This window comes from Zootermopsis nevadensis, unplaced genomic scaffold, assembly GCF_977971745.1.
Source record: "Zootermopsis nevadensis isolate Lab colony 2312 unplaced genomic scaffold, Znev_1.0 Znev_ptg000037l, whole genome shotgun sequence".
In the NCBI taxonomy this organism is placed as follows: Eukaryota; Metazoa; Arthropoda; class Insecta; order Blattodea; family Termopsidae; genus Zootermopsis; species Zootermopsis nevadensis.
In genome coordinates, this window is record NW_028259169.1 from 6,447,693 (window position 1) to 6,468,778 (window position 21,086).

Genomic DNA, 21,086 nt, shown 5'->3' on the forward strand with positions numbered 1-21,086 from the left:
TCGTGGCTTCCTTGACCTATACGTGACCTCATTTTGACATGAGTATGGTCAATCAGGTATTTGCCGTTTGGCATAAATACGTATGACCTTGAGAATTTTAAAGACCTCTATCTGGCAAACTATTGGGGCGATCTTGTCTTGACTTTGTCATGACCTTGACCTAACAGTGACATCAATGTTACAAGAGAATAATCACTCTGATAACTGACGAAGATGTGAGGGCGAAATAATGTACAACAGTGGTCCCCAACGCGGTGCCCGCGTTGATACGGAAAGAGGTTATACTAAATAATAAAGGCCGTTCAACCATGAACATTATAAAATCAAAGCACAGTTCTCTACGTACTAATGCCCATCTTGACGATTGCGAGCAGCAACATCATCCTACTCTCCCAAATTTGAAAAACTGGCCGATAAAATGCAGCGCCAAACATCATACTAACTTCCCACTTGAGTAATAATAATTGTACTTATAAAATTACGTATTTTTGATAGCGTGGTTTCTTGTATCTTGTTTCTTGTCGTGTTGTTTTGTGTATTATTTGGTGTCCGTATCTTATTTGTCCAGAGAAAGGAAAATTTGGCTTTGTTAATTGGTTGGTGCCCGTCACGATCTCATAAACTCTCAAATGTGCCCTTGGGCAAAAAAAAGGTTGGGGACCACTGACGTAAGGCAATACTTGCCAAACATTATCATCAGTGCGTTTGGTGTAATCACGCACGTCTGCTGATATCGAAGTTTCAAGGTTCCTACGTGCGGATATCCGTATATCCCATGTATACATAAGATCGAGATTAGATACATTTCTTTTGTACATTCATGTATGTCTGATGGTACTCATGTTGATATGGGTTGCCATTATCCACACATTGAAGGCAGATTCATATTTATTTATGACGGACTTTGCCACAGTACGTATGTGTTTGCCGTGTGGTATTCTACGTCCATACAGCATCCAGTTGATGTGATGTGTCCAGATGGGGGGGAGGGAGGAGGTCATAAATGCAGAGGGAGTTAAAGAGAGAAACGTAATGCCGCACCAGCTTGGACCAAAAGTTATATTCTGAGCAAAAAATTTTGAAAAGGAATTCCCACAGTGGCAAAGCGTGACTTTTTCAAAAGTGTTGGCCAAAACCCACTCCGGGATGGGGGTCAGGGGAGTTGAAACTTTGGCAGTTCAGTTTTTGGATCGTAATTTATCTTCCATGATGAACAATTAAGTGTTAGCAGTCGAGGTTTGGCTAACATCTTAGCTTGGTAGGTCATGTAATCCTCTACTTACCCCCTCAAACCAGAACTATATTGTAAGATTTGAGGTTTCCACAGCAGATATTGTTTCTGTCATAATTGCGTTTGCGCAAATAGACTGGGAGCTTACGCCTGAATGAGGTACCCATCAACGCTTGTAGGGGAAGGTATTCCCATATGTCATTTCAGATAAATCCATTCAAACAGCACATCCAAGTTACTGCTATTCTATTGGGCACACACTCCAGAAGCATCTATACGTTAATGTGATTAAGTCAAGGTTGTGTACAATGTCTTCCGTGGTTTAATGCGTCACTGGGACATACGATTGTGTGGGTCGTATTAACCCGGTCAGTATCGCACTCCATTGCAGCAAGCTGCCACTACAAACAGTCCTACATATCGGGTGGCCATTATGTCCCATTCCACTTGCATGAATAAACGGAAAATCAGTTAACACTGACACGATATCTAGTTGCTACAGGTTGCAGCGTGAACTTGTAACTTAATCAGTACACGAACTGTAAAGAAGTTCTTGACATAATCTCGCACAGTGCTAGGACAATGGATGTAAAATAAAATGTCGTACCTTTAGTTGCAACGAAGGTAACTGTTGCGAGCAGCGCCAACTGGGACAATCATAATTAATAAGAAAGCTGGTCATGTCGTTGACCGATTAACTAACTAGATGGCTTACCGAACCAGAAGGTTCATCACCGAACTAACCAAAGCCCTCCACCGGACCCTGTCCTGGGCCAACAAAATCCAGTCTCCTTCAACTCCTATCTCCCATAGATCCCGCCTGAGATTATCCTCCCATCTACGTCTAGGTCTCCCCAGAGGTCTCTCCCCCTCAGGCTTCCCGGTGCAAACCTCTTGTCCCATCCATGCACGCTACATGCCCAGACCATCTCATTCTTCTCGACTTAATCACCCTGACAATATTGGGGGAGGAGTACATATTTTTAAGCTCGTCATTGTGCAGTTTTCTCCATGCCCCATCATCTTCTCTCCTAGGCCCAAATATCCTCCTAAACACCCGATTCTCAAACACCTGCAATCTGTGTTCCTCCCTCTGAGTGAGAGACCATGTTTCGCACCCATACCACACAACAGGCAAGATTATTGTTTTGTATATTTTAATCTTCAGGTTCTTAGAAATCAGACGGGAAGACAAAATATTTTGAACTGAGATGTAGCGAGCATTTCCGGAATTTAGTCTCCTCCTAACTTCGTCGTGAGCATCATTTTGAATCGTTTTTGTTGTTCCCAAGTATTTAAACTTTGTCACACTTTCAAAGGATTTATGAGCCACCTTAATGTCTGTCGGGTACATCATCGTGTTCACAAAAGCCCGCCACCGGGGTCTATCCTGAGTCAGTTGCATTCAGTTCACTCCATTGAGACCCATCTTCGTAAGATTCGTCTTAATGTTATCTTCCCACCTACGCCGAGGTGTTCCCTTCAGGCCTTGTAAACTTTCAACTCGCCCTCACAACATCGGGTGAGGAGTTCGTCAAGCATTTTTCTCTCTTATCTGTCCCACTCCCGTTTTGGGTCCAGACATCTTCCTCGACACTCTGTTCTCAGAGGCCCTCAGTCTATGTTCCTCCCTCAAAGAGAGAGACCACGTTTTGCACCCATAAATACTTTGCACTCAATAATAGCAAGCATTCCCCAGATTTAATCTGCTGATGTAGGGAGATTCTTCAATATTTATTCTTCTAAATCCGGAATACAATTTCTTTCAGTTCCCTAAAACGCTTTAATAATGTTGATGTATCAAGAGATGAAAAGCGTTAGAATTATTGTTCAGAATACAAACCCCACTTCTTAGCATCCACGTATTTTTATTAAGATTCTGGGCCACGAAACACGTTTAATTCATTTAAAATTGTAAAAAGTTAATTGCCTACTGGAATATTCTTTTATTATAAATGTTGCCGTAAACAAACAGAAGTCAATCTAATGTTACTTGAAATTGTGTTAAAAAAGTTTAATTCTCTTACACGAGTTCACAAATGCAGACGAAAACATTAAATGTGATGAACAACAATATTTATAATTAGGAATCCCTTACCTCAAACTTTGTTCAATTGTAGGAGACCACGACGTCCACGGGCAAAGATCAGTTTAATCAAAATTAAAATGGAGAGAGTGGAGGGCGGTTTCACAGATTTCTTAATAATTCTTATATAAGATAAGAACTTGTGATATTCTATATTAGTAAGAATTACCACAAACAACATATTCCCTCCACCTAACATTTACCTGGGCAATACTCATTACAGCTGAATCTAAACGGTGACAAGCCGCTGCATCCAGTCTGTACAAAAAGTCATTATTTCACGGTCACCAACTCTGAAATGACAAATGTTCGTGTAAAAGACAGATCAATGGAAATGTCACCTTATATTTTAAACTGCGGCGTAGCTCAGACTTTTGTGTGAAAGGAAACAATCTTGGATGAAGATAAGTGCAAAATTCCTCTGACAGCATAGCCGAGTTTCCAGGAAATTCCAAAGTGCAATGGCCGTGACATTCCACATGAAACCAGATTCATTCAGAATGGAGTTGCCTCTTTCCACATCCTACGTCATTAGGAACCCTGCTTATTCCAAACTGCATTACAACACTGATATTTAAACACCGCAACCTATCTGCTGTCACACCACAGCGACCAGAATGGCATATCCAGATCACATCAGGCGTTCCGAGTAAAGGTGACGATTCTGAAAAAAAAAGTAAGACAAGTTTATTGCAATTACTGTCATCATCATTATTGCCATCTTCTTCTTCCAAACACCTGATCTGCCATATGCAACTTCCGTGCTCATTCTTTTCCTTTCTGACTGCCTCACTAGAATCGTAACAAACTGGTAATATTACCAACTACAAAACATCAGTGCCTTCCTGGACAAACACGTAGTAACTAGTTTTAACACTTTTCTTAGTATTCAAATTGAGCCGAGTTGTTTTGTAACGATTACGAGGACGAACAAGACCTCAAAACAATGTAGAAATACACGAATTCTGTCGGACAATGTACAAACGTTCTAGGCTACGCTTCAGCAAGTTGTCAAATGTCACTTTCATAAATTACAAAGGGACCCTTTTCCCCCGCCCAGTAATGTATCCAACGCAACGAATTATGGTCGTATCACGTAGGAATATGGTGGGGACAAACGAAGTCAAATCAGACGACAAAACGATGAAGTAAAGCAAAAGCGAAAAGCCGTTCAATATGACCTTCGTGACTGTGTGTTCGTAAATAATTTGTTTCGGCTACGGTAAACAAATGATCATTTCCTTGTTAACCAAAGCAACGCGCCATTCATTACGCTAAACTACGTTCAATTTTTCTGCTACCCTTTTTAAAACAATCCGCACAACTATGCCCACATCTTGGGGCAGATTTTTATTCAAAGTCTTGGTTACTCGTATGGTCACATTTCCAGCAATTACAGAAGCAGCAGTTTGCCAGAAGACAACTGCCTGCCTTCTCTCCCTCGCTCCACACCCAATTCACATAACATGATGGAAGGATGACTGTAAGTGCCAAAGAAACTGGCAGGGTGCTGGGGCCACCAACCCGGTCGCAAATACTTAGACATTCTGTACTGTGGACGTGGGGATTCCCCACTAAGTAAAGGAGAGCCACCAAAAATTTCTTACTTTGAGGAACCATCTCTCCATGACACCAGCAGCAGCACTCTCAATGTAACAACTTTAACAAGTAGAAACACAACAAAATAAAGAAAGCAATTCTGCAAAACAATATTTTGTATCTGACATTACGTCAATAAACAGTTTTACGAGATGAGTTTTAGTGCACGCTGATTACTGAATTGAGAGCATGTCTACACGAGAATTTCTGATTGTGGTCACAATGTTTATTAATATCCCGGGACCCCTTCAACATCGTGATCGTATGTTGATTGACTACCCAATAACAAGATCAATAAAACGTGCAACAAACAAAGCTACGTTCTACCTCCAAGAATCATACGCAAAGGAATCTTCACTCACAGACAGCTCAAACACTCTAATATTTTAACAAAAATCCTGCAAAAGAGCTGTACCACTTAAAGTCCTCTCCCTTCCATTTCAGCGCGGATTCTTACAGTAGTAGTTCTAGAAATGAAAGGAGGGGAGACACGGGTTTCGTATTGTATGCATTTCCTTCCTGATTTCTGCCCTCTAAAAAAAATAACTGAGGGTTTTAGTGGGTGCGATATGGGAGCCCAAGATGAGAGGAAGGAGGGGTTATGTAAAAATATATTTATGAGGGAGCAGCCAAAGTGGTCAACGAACACCAAACAGACATCATATATCATTTCATTTCCAGGTCAACAATCTTTAACCAAACTAAATGGTCAATAACTTCGGCCTGTCTCTCTCTCACACACACAAAAACACAATCTCTACATTCTTCCTATAAACAATCTGACTGACAACACTAACAAATTAGTCTTTCGTAAGCCAAGAACTCTTCACAACCATTTTACAGACATAAAATAACAATCCTGACAACACCAGCACTGGTACATTGTGACCCACATAAGTGGCACTGCCTTTCTGTACTTGGTTCCAACCAACCAAACCACTCCTCGATCCTAATGCAAATCCCCTTACCCCACCCGCAACCACGGAATATACCAGAAGTAATACTGAGCCTCATCACATGTCCATGAGACTGACACCTGACAACTCTCAACTTATGGTTAAGTCTCAAATAAATGGAACCTCTGACAGTCATCTCCATTTTTGCAAGCAAATCCAAATTCATAACGAACACCACACCACAAACTTACGAGTTTTGTAACCGATCCCCTTGCTCAACACAGCAAACTCTCAAAATTAACCAAAAGCACAGAAAATATCCCGGCAGCTCCGCTCACTGTGCACAAAACTAAATTACTTACACTGGCAAATGCTCACTTATTAATTAGTAAACAGACCACATTAAAGGCTCCTCAGCACTGCACACATCTCACGTGTAACAAAACCTTATCACAAATATTCACCACCCTCGTCTAAAAAGGATAAATAAACCTCACATTCTGATATCCTATGAACAATATCATGAATGCCTCTAGCGTACCACAGATACTGCAATAATGCCAATCCCTCACCACATTTACGTCTTTCAACATATCAACTCTCACACTTACAGTCACATCATCTAAAGTACCTAATAAAATTGGACAGACTCATCTCTCTCACACAACAGCCACATCAAATACATTCTAATGCTCATGTACTCACACAACGAATGCCTGGTTCAGACCGATATCAGTCTCTTGCGGATACGAGGTTCCTTCTTTGTCCCAGCAGGTTTAATCTTCTGACATCAAGTCGGTCTGCCAACTGTTGCCGCACGTACTTCAACGCTTCTCTGGCTGGCAGTACGCGGGTCACGTGGTGCTCAGTAGAATCTGAAGGATCATTCTGTTTCTCGTAATCTGCTACTCCTAGAAAGAGAAAATACATTCACATTCAAGAAATCAAGACATCACACTCTTCTAAGAACACACAGTTTAACTTCACCAAGCAGTTAACACTCCCACCTTAGCCAATGAACAAGCACCTTCCATTTTCAGAAGACAAATTCTGTCAAGTTCATTACAAACCCATTCACAAGTTAACTTTAAATACGGGTCACGACCAGCGACTTGACAAATTCTGAACTCCCTCGCTCACAGATTCATACTGGAGCCTTTCTTTCCTCCCCCCCAACAAATTTAAAACATTCGCCAAGTGGGCCATTATTCCACACGTCATAATACTGCAACTACAAACTCTACAACTCACACACGTCACGTCAGTCCCACGCAACTTCCGTTGCCACTGATTCAGTGGATATTTAACGAACAGTTCGCTTGCCGTCGGTTTGGAGCCGAGGATGTTGATCGCTGTCTCCAAGAAAAGAACAAGTGCCAGGTGTCCCGGCTTACAGGGCTCCCTCTCCTCGTGCCCCATTATGACAGCGAGGGAGTCTGTAAACACCAGTCGGTCCATGCCCTTCAGGTTCGCCTGTTTTGATGTCATGGAGAAAGGACGTAAATGAAAGATTAAGAAATGGCAAGCCACTACAACACAGCCAACATCTGTAGCACTTCTACTACTAAGGTGAATTCAACCGACAAGGGGCAAGAGGTAGCCGTATCAATTAGATTTATTTTCCATATCACCATCAGTAATGCCACTTTATAATGCCTTCTGGAAGCAAAGGTGGAAGCTTCACCATCAGTAATATAAATTGTTTCAATGTTGAACAATCTAAATTTATAAAACTGAACTCACCAGCTTCCTGTGATATCGCCACCATTGTGTAGTGACAAACAAGGAACACCGTCGTAACTCTTTCATGGCTGCAGCAACAAACACTCCTACCAACTTACACAACAGGCCTTACTGGCTGTTCCAGATATGAAGCAGACGCTTTCAACAAGTTCACGTACTAAATGTGGTTTTAAGAGAGATTTCAGGTTCTCACAGTGGTCTTTGGGTTCTAACACCACTTGGACTTACAGAAAACCAACACCGATTATGGTTTTCAAACATTTAATGGTTCGCTATATCAGCTGAAGTTATCCTTGTGACTAAGCGCAATGCCATGAGGCAGTGGGAGCATGGAGGTAAACTCCATGCATTCTCAATTATAGAACTATGTGGAGGTCAGCCTCAAAATGTGGTTCCTTAAACTGGCAAAGAAAAATCACGTTCTTCATTGTTTCTTTGTAGTCTCAATAGAAGAAATAGACAAGTTCTTTATTTCATTAAAACCATTTGCTACTTTTCTGGACAAAAGGTCTTCAACACTTTCTTCTTCTTCTTTCAATAATGGCATTATAATTCATAAAAGAAGTTTATTAAACAATTTACTCAAATGGATGAACTTACCTGTGACTGCCATCTGGTAAGTGGCTCTGGCTTGCTTGTCCTGCAATCTGTACGGAATCCCATGGACTGCGGAGATCTCCACATGTGGATCATCAATCACAATGAGTACAGATAATTACACTCGCATCCTAATGTTCAATGGTCACAGCAGTGGCCAATGCAGTAGCTGCTTCCTAAATCAGCAACTGATGTATGAGGGACAGAGCAAATGGGAAATCTGGGTTTATGATATGACAAAGAAATACATTACTTGTAGAAGCCTCCTGGTACTGGCAGGATACTAAACCCAAACTAATTGTGATACAGCCTCTAACAGGCTCACTGTACCAGTAAATAATGAGCTACTGAATTTCCACATGCAAGTCACAAAAACTGAGGCTCCCACTACGTGTCTGTGGGTCATCCCAACCGCATCGCCTGATGAATTGTGTCCATCATGCACAATGGTCATGTCAGCTACCGGAGCAAAGTCTTGCTACCTCCGTAGTAATGATGGACTCGAAACTGCATAACGGCTGAAGTATCCCATATGCTTGCATTCACGCCTACCTGAAACAAAACCATGTACAGAAATAAACATCCGCATTGAGAGACCAGTATTAATTCTTACTACGAAGGCACTCTACACCACATTAATAACCTACTGGCAACTAATCCGGCCTTTCGTGCAACCAAAATATTTCCCACTTTACGTACTTCACACAGGAGAAAGATGACAAACATCAGTTCAAATAAACTTGCAAGCATTGGAAATATAAGAGAGTAAAGCTGCACTCGACTGGGCATGCATCCTACCATCACGCCGTCCGAAGTAAACAATAACAGCAGAGGAGCAGCGCCATTTTCTCGCACGCAGGGACGGCAACGTCTGAAAAACAGCGAACACATCCCGCCACCGGCGGAGCATGAGGGATATTCAATGATCAATATATGCGCACCCTGACGAACTGTCCTGTCATCTACCGACAATACACCTGAGGTACATGCCCCTCCGCGAACACTACACGGCACTGCCGAACCAAATGCTGCCTGAAATACCACTCCACAGTTTGTAAACTTATAAGCACCTGAAACGTAATTAAAGCCCTTCTGCCTTCTTGTCCACATGAAGTATTGTGGTTGTTATCAGGAATACAAAATATATTTGTGATTACATAAACTTTACATCAGGTACCCATCATATATGAGTTTGTTGTAAATGTAAACTGTGCTGTAGTTCACTGAAACATAATATAAAATATTCTCTTTAGCACCACTTTAAAGAAACAATATTATGCCTCCTTTTTTTGGGAACCAGGAATCTGACCATCTCCTCACTGCGGTAAATTTTGCCTGACTTTTCCTCCCTCCAAGCAGCTGAATAACCACGATCCTAACTTTGCGGTCTTATCGCGTTCCCTCAGTACTAATCTACACTTACCCACATGCTCCTGCCATCCTAAAGTGAACTGCGTTAATTTGTATTTTGGCTGCAATGTACCAGAGTAATAAGCATTTGTATAATCCATTTTCATCAAAATATTCTTTGCATTACGGCAAACCTGACACTATTTTAAATGAAGTTATTATAGAATCCCTTGACATTTTAGATTTCTTTACAGACAGTTACAGTGGTTATATGTGATTCCTCACGTAGCAAACGGAAAACGATTCACCACTGGGGGAGCCATCACACTTCTTACTAATGTACTGGTGAAATTGTTAAATGCAACTAAGAATATAAGGACATTATGCAGAGAGCTTATAACATTTCAATCTCTATCCATCTCCTACCCTTATTCAAAAGACTGAAACCTCTATCATTTCACACACACGAAAGTTTAACGTTACGTTAGAACAGTCTGGGAACTGAAACCAATAAGTGAAGAGAACGCTGTGGCAACGCAAAGACAGTCACCATTTCAACATATTTCACTAGGAGACAGGAACAAAATTCGAATGTCTAAGATACCAAAGACCACGAACAAAAGTGCTTTCAAGTATTTAGGCTGGAAGAGGGTTAAGAATTTTGATTAAACTTTATTTATTAATTTGTGGTTTATATAAAGTCAGTGTCAGAAGCTCATACAATGTAGCATAGATGACAATATTTGCTTTTAGGTTCATGAACATGCTCTTTCTTGCATGGAAATTTTAGAATGCCGTCTTCTGACAAATTATCAACAAACTGTGAAAGTGTGGAAGAATGGAGTCATGTTTTCATATTTGTTATCTTTAATTTCTAATACATTAATCTGTTACCAGAATAATGGTTAATTGCAAATGTTGGTAAACAAACTGCTAAGGAAAATATTGTTGAATGAAGATTTCAGTCTACAATTATTACACGTATAGCACAAAATTTCTCAGGTTATGTGCATCTCATGTTACTTGTAAGATAATAAAAGGAAGGAAGGTGGCATTTCAATAATATTGATGCACAAGGCATGCATGTACTGTGTTTGAAAGAATATTTATTGTAACTGGCCACTTCATTGACGTGGGGGGGGGGGGTGTGGCATGGAAACATTACGATGGATTTTAGGGAAATATGTTTTGAACCTCTGAGATGATTGGAAATGGCTGATTACGGATTCCCATGTGCAGGTGTTGTTATTACTCTTGATTAATCTTCCAACTGTAGGCTGCTACTTATAGTGGCAACGATATCAAATATTTTCCAAGTGGGCACAATGTATATTTTGTACTCCTTGGCCTTTGATTTAAGAATGATCACAATTTCCTGCATTGGAGAACATGACCGCATTATGCTACTGAAAATTTTATCAATGGATAGTACCACACCAATGACCATGAAGTTGTAAACCCAACATCCCCGAATTAGAAAATGAAGAAACACAGTAAATATTATTGAAGAGGCAGCACTACATACATAGGAAGATAATATTAAAATCGTCTTCTAACTAGTTCGAACTCAGCAAGTACATGAATTATTGCTCCTGTCAGTATGAGATCTGAGTTCTGAAAAATTACCTCACAATTACACTTCACATTCTGACAGGAGACTCTACACAAAGAGGCGAAATAACACGTGACGTTTACAGAAATTTGTTAAAAAGAGTTACAAAAGACAGGATACTACTCTACCTGTACAAAGGAAAGCACATCACAGAAAGGCGTGGGATACGAACCCACGGTCCCTGCGACCAAGAGGCTACAAGGACCGCGCGGCCACTTTGACGCAATGTACGATGTGACATTTCAGGTACTAAGGTTTTTTTCGTAATTTTGGTGGCATTTTTCCTCTGGACACGGCGATATTTTGCGAATGATTTATGTACTTTTCACAAAATACACACCGCAATGTAGAACTTACGTTGCCACTTATCAACTTCTCGTTACCTTGAACTTGAGGTCGCCGACAGGACGTTTGGCGTACGGAATTCCAAAGAAACGCCACTTAATATTTCTTGTTTCGGATAGATGCTAAAACATTTCCCTTCAGCAAACCTTGTTGCACTCTGACCATTTGTTTACTTGAGGTCTGCCATCTTCAGAGGCGAGGCTGCCAACGCGCAGATCCGACGGCCCACCATGTCTCCACGTCTGTGCGCTGGACTCCAGAGATCCAGATCCATTTTAAGTTACTGCATTATTTATTAGTAGCATAAATGGAAAGAAATCAATACTTTCGAATGGCATCGAGGACTAATCCATAGTCAGCCAGTACTGATTCTGTCTTGAACAGTCGGCTGGTCCCATTTGAATAGTCGCCACTAAACTACGGTTGGAATTATTTGATTTCAGTCGGTCAGTATCAACGTAACTTTGTGTTCTAGAAATAGAGTTCTATGGGACCATCAACAGAAGCTGGACCTATGTAATTTGAGAAAATTTATTCTATATAACGATGACTGAGGTCACTGTAGTAATTACATGTAGTGTAATATAAAATTAAATAAATATTTTAATAAATTATTCTTCGTGTGACAACATATATACTTCCACAATGAAATATTCAATAACATCATATTTATTTATTAATATAAATCGCCTCACAAAAAAACTGAATATAAATTTCTGGTACATCAATTGCAATGTTTGGTGGGCGCGGAATTCGTGGCGCACGTCAAACTTGTGGTAACATATTGGTTTCCTATGTCAAACTTCTACAAAATATATCGAAAATATTGCCTCACATATACTCGAGGACACGACGTTCAATCACAAGGACGCAGTCTATCGGAAAAATACGGAACCAAAGATAAGACGTGCCATCTGTGACGAACTCAATGGAAAGAAATCAATACTTTCGAATTGCATCGACGACCAATCAGAAGCCAGTCAGTACTGATTCTGTCTTGGAACAGTCGGCTGGTCCCATTGAAATAGTCGCCATTAAACTACGGTTCGGATTATTTGATACCGGTCGGTCAGTATCAACGTAAATTTGTGTTTTAGGAATAGAGTTCTTTGGGAACATTAACAAGATTAATTACCACCGTTCAATCAAGTATTAACGGGTGCTACTTACACTGAATCTCAGTGTAGGGATGTCTTCTCGGTGACGTGTGAGAATAGAAAAAATTGAAACAACAATCCAACATAACACGCAAGAATATGTGCGGTTCGCCACATTGAGACATACGACTTCAGTGAATGGACATTTCCATGCCATGTGTGCTCAGTAAAGACGTTTGTACGAGTTAGTAACACGTAAATCATATACAGACATCGTGTATCTTCTGAAGCTGGACCTATGTATTTTGAGAACATTTATTCTTTATAACGATGACTGGGGTCACTGTAGTAATTACATGTAGTGTAATATAAAATTAAATAAATATTTTAATAAATTATTCTTCGTGTAACAACATATATACTTCCACAATGAAATATTCAATAACATCATATTTAAGTGATAAGTGATTGGTGTACTTGCAAAAACTGAAATTATGTGTCCAATAAAATATCCTTTTAAAAAAATTAAATCAGCTATGAAAGTAAAGCCCAGAATATAATATACTTTTTAAAGTGACGGAATCGAATTTTTGAGTGTTTAATCATATACAATTAAACATAACGAGCTCAAGGTGCCCTCACATGCGCAAGTCATATGACTGCACTGCGCAACAACGTCTGCGCAGGTGCCCCACTAACCTAACCTAACCTAACCTAACCCAACCCAAACCAATCAAAACGGGGTAATCTGCATCAGTGCAAAATGGTTTCCTGCGCACGAATTTTGGGAAAAGCGAATGGATGCTCAGAAATTATTGAAATTTTGTATGGACGTCATGCCACAGGTAAGTTAATGATATTCATACTCTATTATGTCTTATCGATTTTAGAAATTCGCACGAAGGCATCAAAGTAGTGAGGTGGAGGATGCGCAAAGTCGGCCACGACCACTTATCAATAACGATATTAAGCGCTCACACAATCCCCATATAACACAATTAGTGCTTATATTCGCGTAATACATCATAGCACGTCTAAAATTACATAATGTTTCCACAAGAAATATTTCTTCCAAAATTGATGCAGTGTAGATGTTGACGCAAATACGTAGCAGATTCATGCGTAACGATGACCCAATCTAACTCACTATAAATAAGTATCATGTAACGAAAAATCGGAATAAACATACGTGAATGATATTACGTCATTTATTAATATAAATCGCTCACAAAGAAACTGAATATAAATTTCTGGTACATCAATTGCAATGTTTGGTGGGCGCGGAATTCGTGGCGCACGTCAAACTTGTGGTAACATATTGGTTTCCTATGTCAAACTTCTACAAAATATATAGAAAATATTGCCTCACATATACTCGAGGACACGACGTTCAAACACAAGGACGCAGTCTATCGGAAAAATACGGAACCAAAGATAAGACGTGCCATCTGTGACGAACTCAATGGAAAGAAATCAATACTTTCGAATTGCATCGACGACCAATCAGAAGCCAGTCAGTACTGATTCTGTCTTGGAACAGTCGGCTGGTCCCATTGGAATAGTCGCCATTAAACTACGGTTGGGATTATTTGATACCGGTCGGTCAGTATCAACGTAACTTTGTGTTCTAGGAATAGAGTTCTTCGGGACCATTAACAAGATTAATTACCACCGTTCAATCAAGTATTAACGGGTGCTACCTACACTGAATCTCAGTGTAAGGATGTCTTCTCGGTGACGTGTGAGAATAGAAACAATTGAAACAACAATCCAACATAACACGCAAGAATATGTGCGGTTCGCCACATTGAGACATACGACTTCAGTGAATGGACATTTCCATGCCATGTGTGCTCAGTAAAGACGTTTGTACGAGTTAGTAACACGTAAATCATATACAGACATCGTGTATCTTCTGAAGCTGGACCTATGTATTTTGAGAACATTTATTCTTTATAACGATGACTGGGGTCACTGTAGTAATTACATGTAGTGTAATATAAAATTAAATAAATATTTTAATAAATTATTCTTCGTGTAACAACATATATACTTCCACAATGAAATATTCAATAACATCATATTTAAGTGATAAGTGATTGGTGTACTTGCAAAAACTGAAATTATGTGTCCAATAAAATATCCTTTTAAAAAAATTAAATCAGCTATGAAAGTGAAGCCCAGAATATAATATACTTTTTAAAGTGACGGAATCGAATTTTTGAGTGTTTAATCATATACAATTAAACATAACGAGCTCAAGGTGCCCTCACATGCGCAAGTCATATGACTGCACTGCGCAACAACGTCTGCGCAGGTGCCCCACTAACCTAACCCAACCCAAACCAATCAAAACGGGGTAATCTGCATCAGTGCAAAATGGTTTCCTGCGCACGAATTTTGGGAAAAGCGAATGGATGCTCAGAAATTATTGAAATTTTGTATGGACGTCATGCCACAGGTAAGTTAATGATATTCATACTCTATTATGTCTTATCGATTTTAGAAATTCGCACGAAGGCATCAAAGTAGTGAGGTGGAGGATGCGCAAAGTCGGCCACGACCACTTATCAATAACGATATTAAGCGCTCACACAATCCCCATATAACACAATTAGTGCTTATATTCGCGTAATACATCATAGCACGTCTAAAATTACATAATGTTTCCACAAGAAATATTTCTTCCAAAATTGATGCAGTGTAGATGTTGACGCAAATACGTAGCAGATTCATGCGTAACGATGACCCAATCTAACTCACTATAAATAAGTATCATGTAACGAAAGAATCGGAATAAACATACGTGAATGATATTACGTCATTTATTAATATAAATCGCTCACAAAGAAACTGAATATAAATTTCTGGTACATCAATTGCAAAGTTTGGTGGGCGCGGAATTCGTGGCGCACGTCAAACTTGTGGTAACATATTGGTTTCCTATGTCAAACTTCTACAAAATATATAGAAAATATTGCCTCACATATACTCGAGGACACGAAGTTCAAACACAAGGACGCAGTCTATCGGAAAAATACGGAACCAAAGATAAGACGAGACATCTGTGATGACCTCAATGGAAAGAAATCAATACTTTCGAATGGCATCGAGGACCAATCAGAAGACAGTCAGTACTGATTCTGTCTTGGAACAGTCGGCTGGTCCCATTGGAATAGTCGCCATTAATCTACGGTTGGGAATATTTGATACCGGTCGGTCAGTATCAAAGCAAATTTGTGTTCTAGGAATAGAGTTCTTCGGGACCATTAACAAGATTAATTACCACCGTTCAATCACGTATTAACGGGTGCCACCTACACTGAATCTGTGTAAGGATGTCTTCTCGGTGACGTGTGAGAATAGAAACAATTGAAACAACAATCCAACATAACATGCAAGAATATGTGCGGTTCGCCACATTGAGACATACGACTTCAGTGAATGGACATTTTCATGCCATGTGTGCTCAGTAAAGACGTTTGTACGAGTTAGTAACACGTGAATTATATACAGACACCGCGTATCTGCAGAAGCTGGACCTCTGTAATTTTAGAACATTTATTCTTTATAACGATGACTGGGGGCACTGTAGTAATTACATGTAGTGTAATATAAAATTAAATAAATATTTTAATAAATTATTCTTCGTGTGACAACATATATACTTCCACAATGAAATATTCAATAACATCATATTTAAGTGATAAGTAATTGGTGTACATGCAATTACTGAAAGTATGTGTCCAATAAAATATCCTTTTAAAAAAATTAAATCAGGTATGAAAGTGGAGTCCAGAATATAATATACTTTTTAAAGTGACGGAATCGAATTTTTGAGTGTTTAATAATATACAATTAACCAAAACGAGCTGAAGGTGCCCTCACATGCGCAAGTCATATGACTGCACTGCGCAACAACGTCTGCGCAGCTGCCCCACTAACCTAACCTAACCTAACCCAACACAAACCAACCAAAACGGGGTAATCTGCATCAGTGCAAAATGGTTTCCTGCGCACGAATTTTGGAAAAAGCGAATGGATGCTCAGAAATTATTGAAATTTTGTATGGACGTCATGCCACAGGTAAGTTAATGATATTCATACTCTATTATGTCTTATCGATTTTTAGAAATTCGCACGAAGGCATCAAAGTCGTGAGGTGGAGGATGCGCAAAGTCGGCCACGACGACTTATCAATAACGATATTAAGCGCTCACACAATTCCTATATAACACAATTAGTGCTTAAATGCATGTAAAATGTCATAACACGTCTAAAATTACATAATGTTTCCACAAGAAATATTTCTTCCAAAATTGATGCTGTGTAGATGTTGACGCAAATACGTAGCAGATTCATGCTTAACGATGACCCAATCTAACTCACTATAAATAAGTATCATGTAACGAAAGAATCGGAATAAACATACGTGAATGATAGTACGTCATTTATTAATATAAATCGCCTCACAAAGAAACTGAATATAAATCTCTGGTACATCAATTGCAATGTTTGGTGGGCGCGTAATTCGTGGCGCACGTCAAACTTGTGGTAACATATTGGTGTCCTATGTCAAACTTCTACAAAATATATCGAAAATATTGCCTCACATTTACTCGAGGACACGACGTTCAAACACAATGACGCAGTCTATCGGAAAAATACGGAACCAAAGATAAGACGAGCCATCTGTGACGAACTCAATGGAAAGAAATCAATACTTTCGAATTGCATCGAGGACCAATCAGAAGACAGTCAGTACTGATTCTGTCTTGGAAAAGTCGGCTGGTCCCATTGGAATAGTCGCCATTAAACTACGGTTGGGATTATTCGATTTCTGTCCGTCAGTATCAACCTAACTTTGTGTTCTAGGAATAGAGTTCTTCGGGACCATTAACAAGATTAATTACCACCGTTCAATCAAGTATTAACGGGTGCTACCTACACTGAATCTCAGTGTAAGGATGTGCTGCAAACAGACCTTCTTCAAGTTTTGCTATTATTCTCGAGACATTGTTCAATGGCGCAACAAATATTCGAGCTGAGGAACGACTGGATTTTAGAGCAACACACACCTGAACGCGGTCCTAAATTCGTCAGAATCTGTCGAGAATCGATGAACCAATTTACTGTAACCTGAGTGTCAACCTATCCTAATCTTCGGAACTTATTAAAAACACAGACAGACAGACAGACAGAGAGAGAGATGCTTCAACTGAGTTAACAGTCCTATAATATTTCTTGATGATTTAGACAGGCGTAATACTTCGTTTCTCACTCTGTAAGACAATCCGAACTTGAAAACACTTAGGGAAAGAGATTCAAGAAGATTATTTACAAGCGAGTAGGGGGAAGTAATACTGATAAAGAAAAAAGTTATGTAACCGGTACATTAAGCCTTCAACAGAAAATGCTAAATACCAATTAGTTCAATTCTGAAAGTTTACTTCAACGTACGTACCAAGTGCTTTAATTATGATGCCTTTTATATTTATGGATTTTCTATGATTCTCACTATAAACAGCAATCATTTCCTTAAACAGCGTTAACCAGTTGATCTTCGTAATGGTGAAGAGTTGTGTTTTCTCCGCGGTACGGACTGAATTCTTAAATATAATTCAGACGAACTATGATTCTCGGAATAAACAGCGATCATTTCCTTAAACAGCGTTAACCAGTTGTTCTTCGTAATGGTGAAGTGTTGTGTTTTCTTCGCGGTACGGACTGAATTCTTAAATATTATTCAGACGACCTACGGCTTCATGGGGTTAATGATGCTTATTTTTTCATTTCAAAGAGCACACATAAAGTTAATTTATGAACCCTCTTAGGAAGGGAATGAATTATTTCGGAAGATTTAGTAGCGGTGAGACTTAATATTAAACTGTGTTTTTGTATAAAGAGTATCCAGAGATGTGAATCAGACTGCAGTGACTCACGATAGACTCAAATTTCGGTTTCCTTGCAGTTGTAACCCTTCAGTTTCCATAACAGAGGAATTTCATTGATTAGGAAAATACATCAGGTACTCAATTTGACGATATTTTATATTACTATACACAGAATAAACTGAAAGTCCACAAAACTGCAATTTGTATTAGCGAAGAGTAATTATAACTGTTATAAATTACGCCTTCATAGCTTTCTGACTCGAGATACTGTAAACTGGTGCAGCTTTAATTCAATATATATCTCTACTGTGTTGCTACAAGTGGACTTGAATATCAACGCACTTCCTCTTGGTCTACGCTCCTGTATCCCATCACCATCCTTCGGGATACAACGCAGAACGATACTTCGTTCTGATGACTGCCTCAATCAAGCAAAGGATGTTGAAAATGTTTCTCCATATTTTGGGAAACTCTGCTCTATACAGCACTACATTCTAGCAGCTCTGTCTAATTCCATCACCGCGTAAAGAACGCCTACTCAGTCGCGTCCATGGCAGACGGCTAATCCAAATCAATACAGACTCCGTACGCAATACTCGGTCCACCTAACACCAACAGCATTTCCTTACGAAATTTATCCAACAGAAATGAAGTAAGGACGACCAGTCAGTTTTTAAAATTTCTGTGTCTGTACACGAAGAGAAAGGCTTTGACCAGTTAAACGACTGTCAGCTACACGATGACTGCCGTACATGTTTACAACAAGACAGACGCAAGAAACTGGTCTCATACCGCAAGTGTGCGTGTCCATTTGTCTGCATTTTCTCCTTTTCCAATCTTTCCCATCAACAATTCTCAAATGATCTGTAACTTTTCCTTTCTGTTTCAAACTCATAAAAGAACTCGATTCCTTACCGTACGTAGGGGGTTTCAAACATTCTTTGATTTTGGCGATATCGGTACCTTCGCGAAACCCCATCCACGTAGACCAGGCTTTACTCAGACACTACATTACCGTCGAGACATACTAATTTTTAATTTCCCACAGAACACTATCTACGAAAGTCATTATAATTTTTAATCAACCTCGAAATAATACATCACCGTACTCACCCGAGTCCATCGCTCACTGGTGCCTCATCGTTTCAGACGTCTCGAGCCAGACGACGTCACAGAGCAGCGTCCAGGAGCGAGACGTGGAAAAAACTTCAGAGGGTTCACGACGGCGATGAAGAATGATGATATCATAATCACCGTGAATGTGAAGAGGGCTCCGCCAATCACCTCAAAGCAGACATAATGACAAGAATTTATAATTACGTCGCTTCTGTACGTACGCTCTGAAACTCGATCAGTGGGCATTATCTGACAATTTCTCATTGTACTCAGCGGAGTCCTTAGTTCGCTGCTGCTGTAATATAATTTTCGGGTTGTCGTGTTAGCGACCTCACGATGTAAGCGGCCGTCATCCTCACCGCTCCGTGAACCTCAAGTCTTGAACGAGTGTCACGTGGTTGTTACCACTGACCTAGAAGGAGACGGAATGCGTGGGCAGAATCACAGAACAATCAAAACGTAAAATAAAATAATATCTCAGAATACTTAGTTCAGTGTTGCAAAGTCATTTCAGCCATCTTGTCTTGTGCGACCTAGGCCAAGTCACGTTTTATCCTCAACGTACTTTAAGAACTCTCTACTTCAGAGGACGGAATATTTCATGCAACTCACCTTGAATGACTTAAGTAGGCTCTCGTTGTACAGGACGTAGCACCCGAGGACACACAACAGGACACATGTACTCTCGCATGTGCGTTGTCACAGTCCTAGAGAAAAATATATAGACGATCTTATATCACGCCAGACACAAATGCATATAAGTCAGGGTCGTTATCTAGAGCCTCGTACTACCACCACGAAAGCTTCAACAACTCTTTGGCTGTCGAATAAATCGAGAATTAAACCAAACACAAGCTGAGACGTAATATCAAAATGGCCGACTGAAGCCCCAACTTACGTAAAGACTTCGTACATCCGCGCTGTACCGAAGCAGGAGACAGACAACCGGGAAAAACTCAACTTGTTCGGAGAAAACAAGTTTCGCGGAGCATGCTGGGAAAGGCAAAGATGAAAAACTCATCCACCGCGTGTCGGCAGAGATGAATAAGGGGCAGATAAAATTATACGTCCAGTAATAAAACACTCGAAGCGAAAATACTACGAGCAGCGAAAACTCAATGATTTAATCGAATGAAACCAAATCGCGGGACGGAGGGTGAGCCTCAGCCCCTAGACAAGATCTGTTGCCAGGTCGGTTAGTCGAAAGAGTTGGACGACTTGCCTCGCCCACGAGGTCCTGTTTCCTGTAGCGTGCGAGCGCAAAGCCAACGAGTTGGACTCGTCCGACTCGGGCGGTTCGTTGGAACCCGGCGCCCGGGCCATTGTCCGGAGCCGGGTCCGCGCCTCTGCTCGCTCAAGAAACGGCCTGGGCCTCCACCTCCCTTCGTGGGGCGCGGGGTGGTTAGGGCGCGGGGTGGTTAGGGCGCGGGGGTTAGGGCGCGGGGGTTAGAGCGCGGGGGTTAGGGCGCGTTTTGAATTCAGGTTGTGGAACCTATGTGGGATAATATGGGGATTTTTGG

General features: G+C 40.3%; 1 protein-coding gene across 1 annotated transcript in view; it reads right to left on the bottom strand.

Moving 5' to 3' along the window:
- LOC147871868 (transcription-associated protein 1-like) overlaps window positions 1-21,086 on the bottom strand; it is a 28,332-nt gene that overhangs the window by 3,282 nt on the left and 3,964 nt on the right. The window contains exons 2-7 of the mRNA XM_087360080.1: window positions 19,564-20,273; window positions 8,156-8,704; window positions 7,556-7,641; window positions 7,064-7,285; window positions 6,518-6,723; window positions 3,521-3,610 (exon numbers count right to left, since the gene is read on the bottom strand). Of these exons, the coding sequence (XP_087216206.1) occupies window positions 6,718-6,723; window positions 7,064-7,285; window positions 7,556-7,641; window positions 8,156-8,168 (327 nt within the window). The 5' untranslated portion in view covers window positions 8,169-8,704; window positions 19,564-20,273 and the 3' untranslated portion in view covers window positions 3,521-3,610; window positions 6,518-6,717. The remainder of the gene's footprint in view (window positions 1-3,520; window positions 3,611-6,517; window positions 6,724-7,063; window positions 7,286-7,555; window positions 7,642-8,155; window positions 8,705-19,563; window positions 20,274-21,086) is intronic.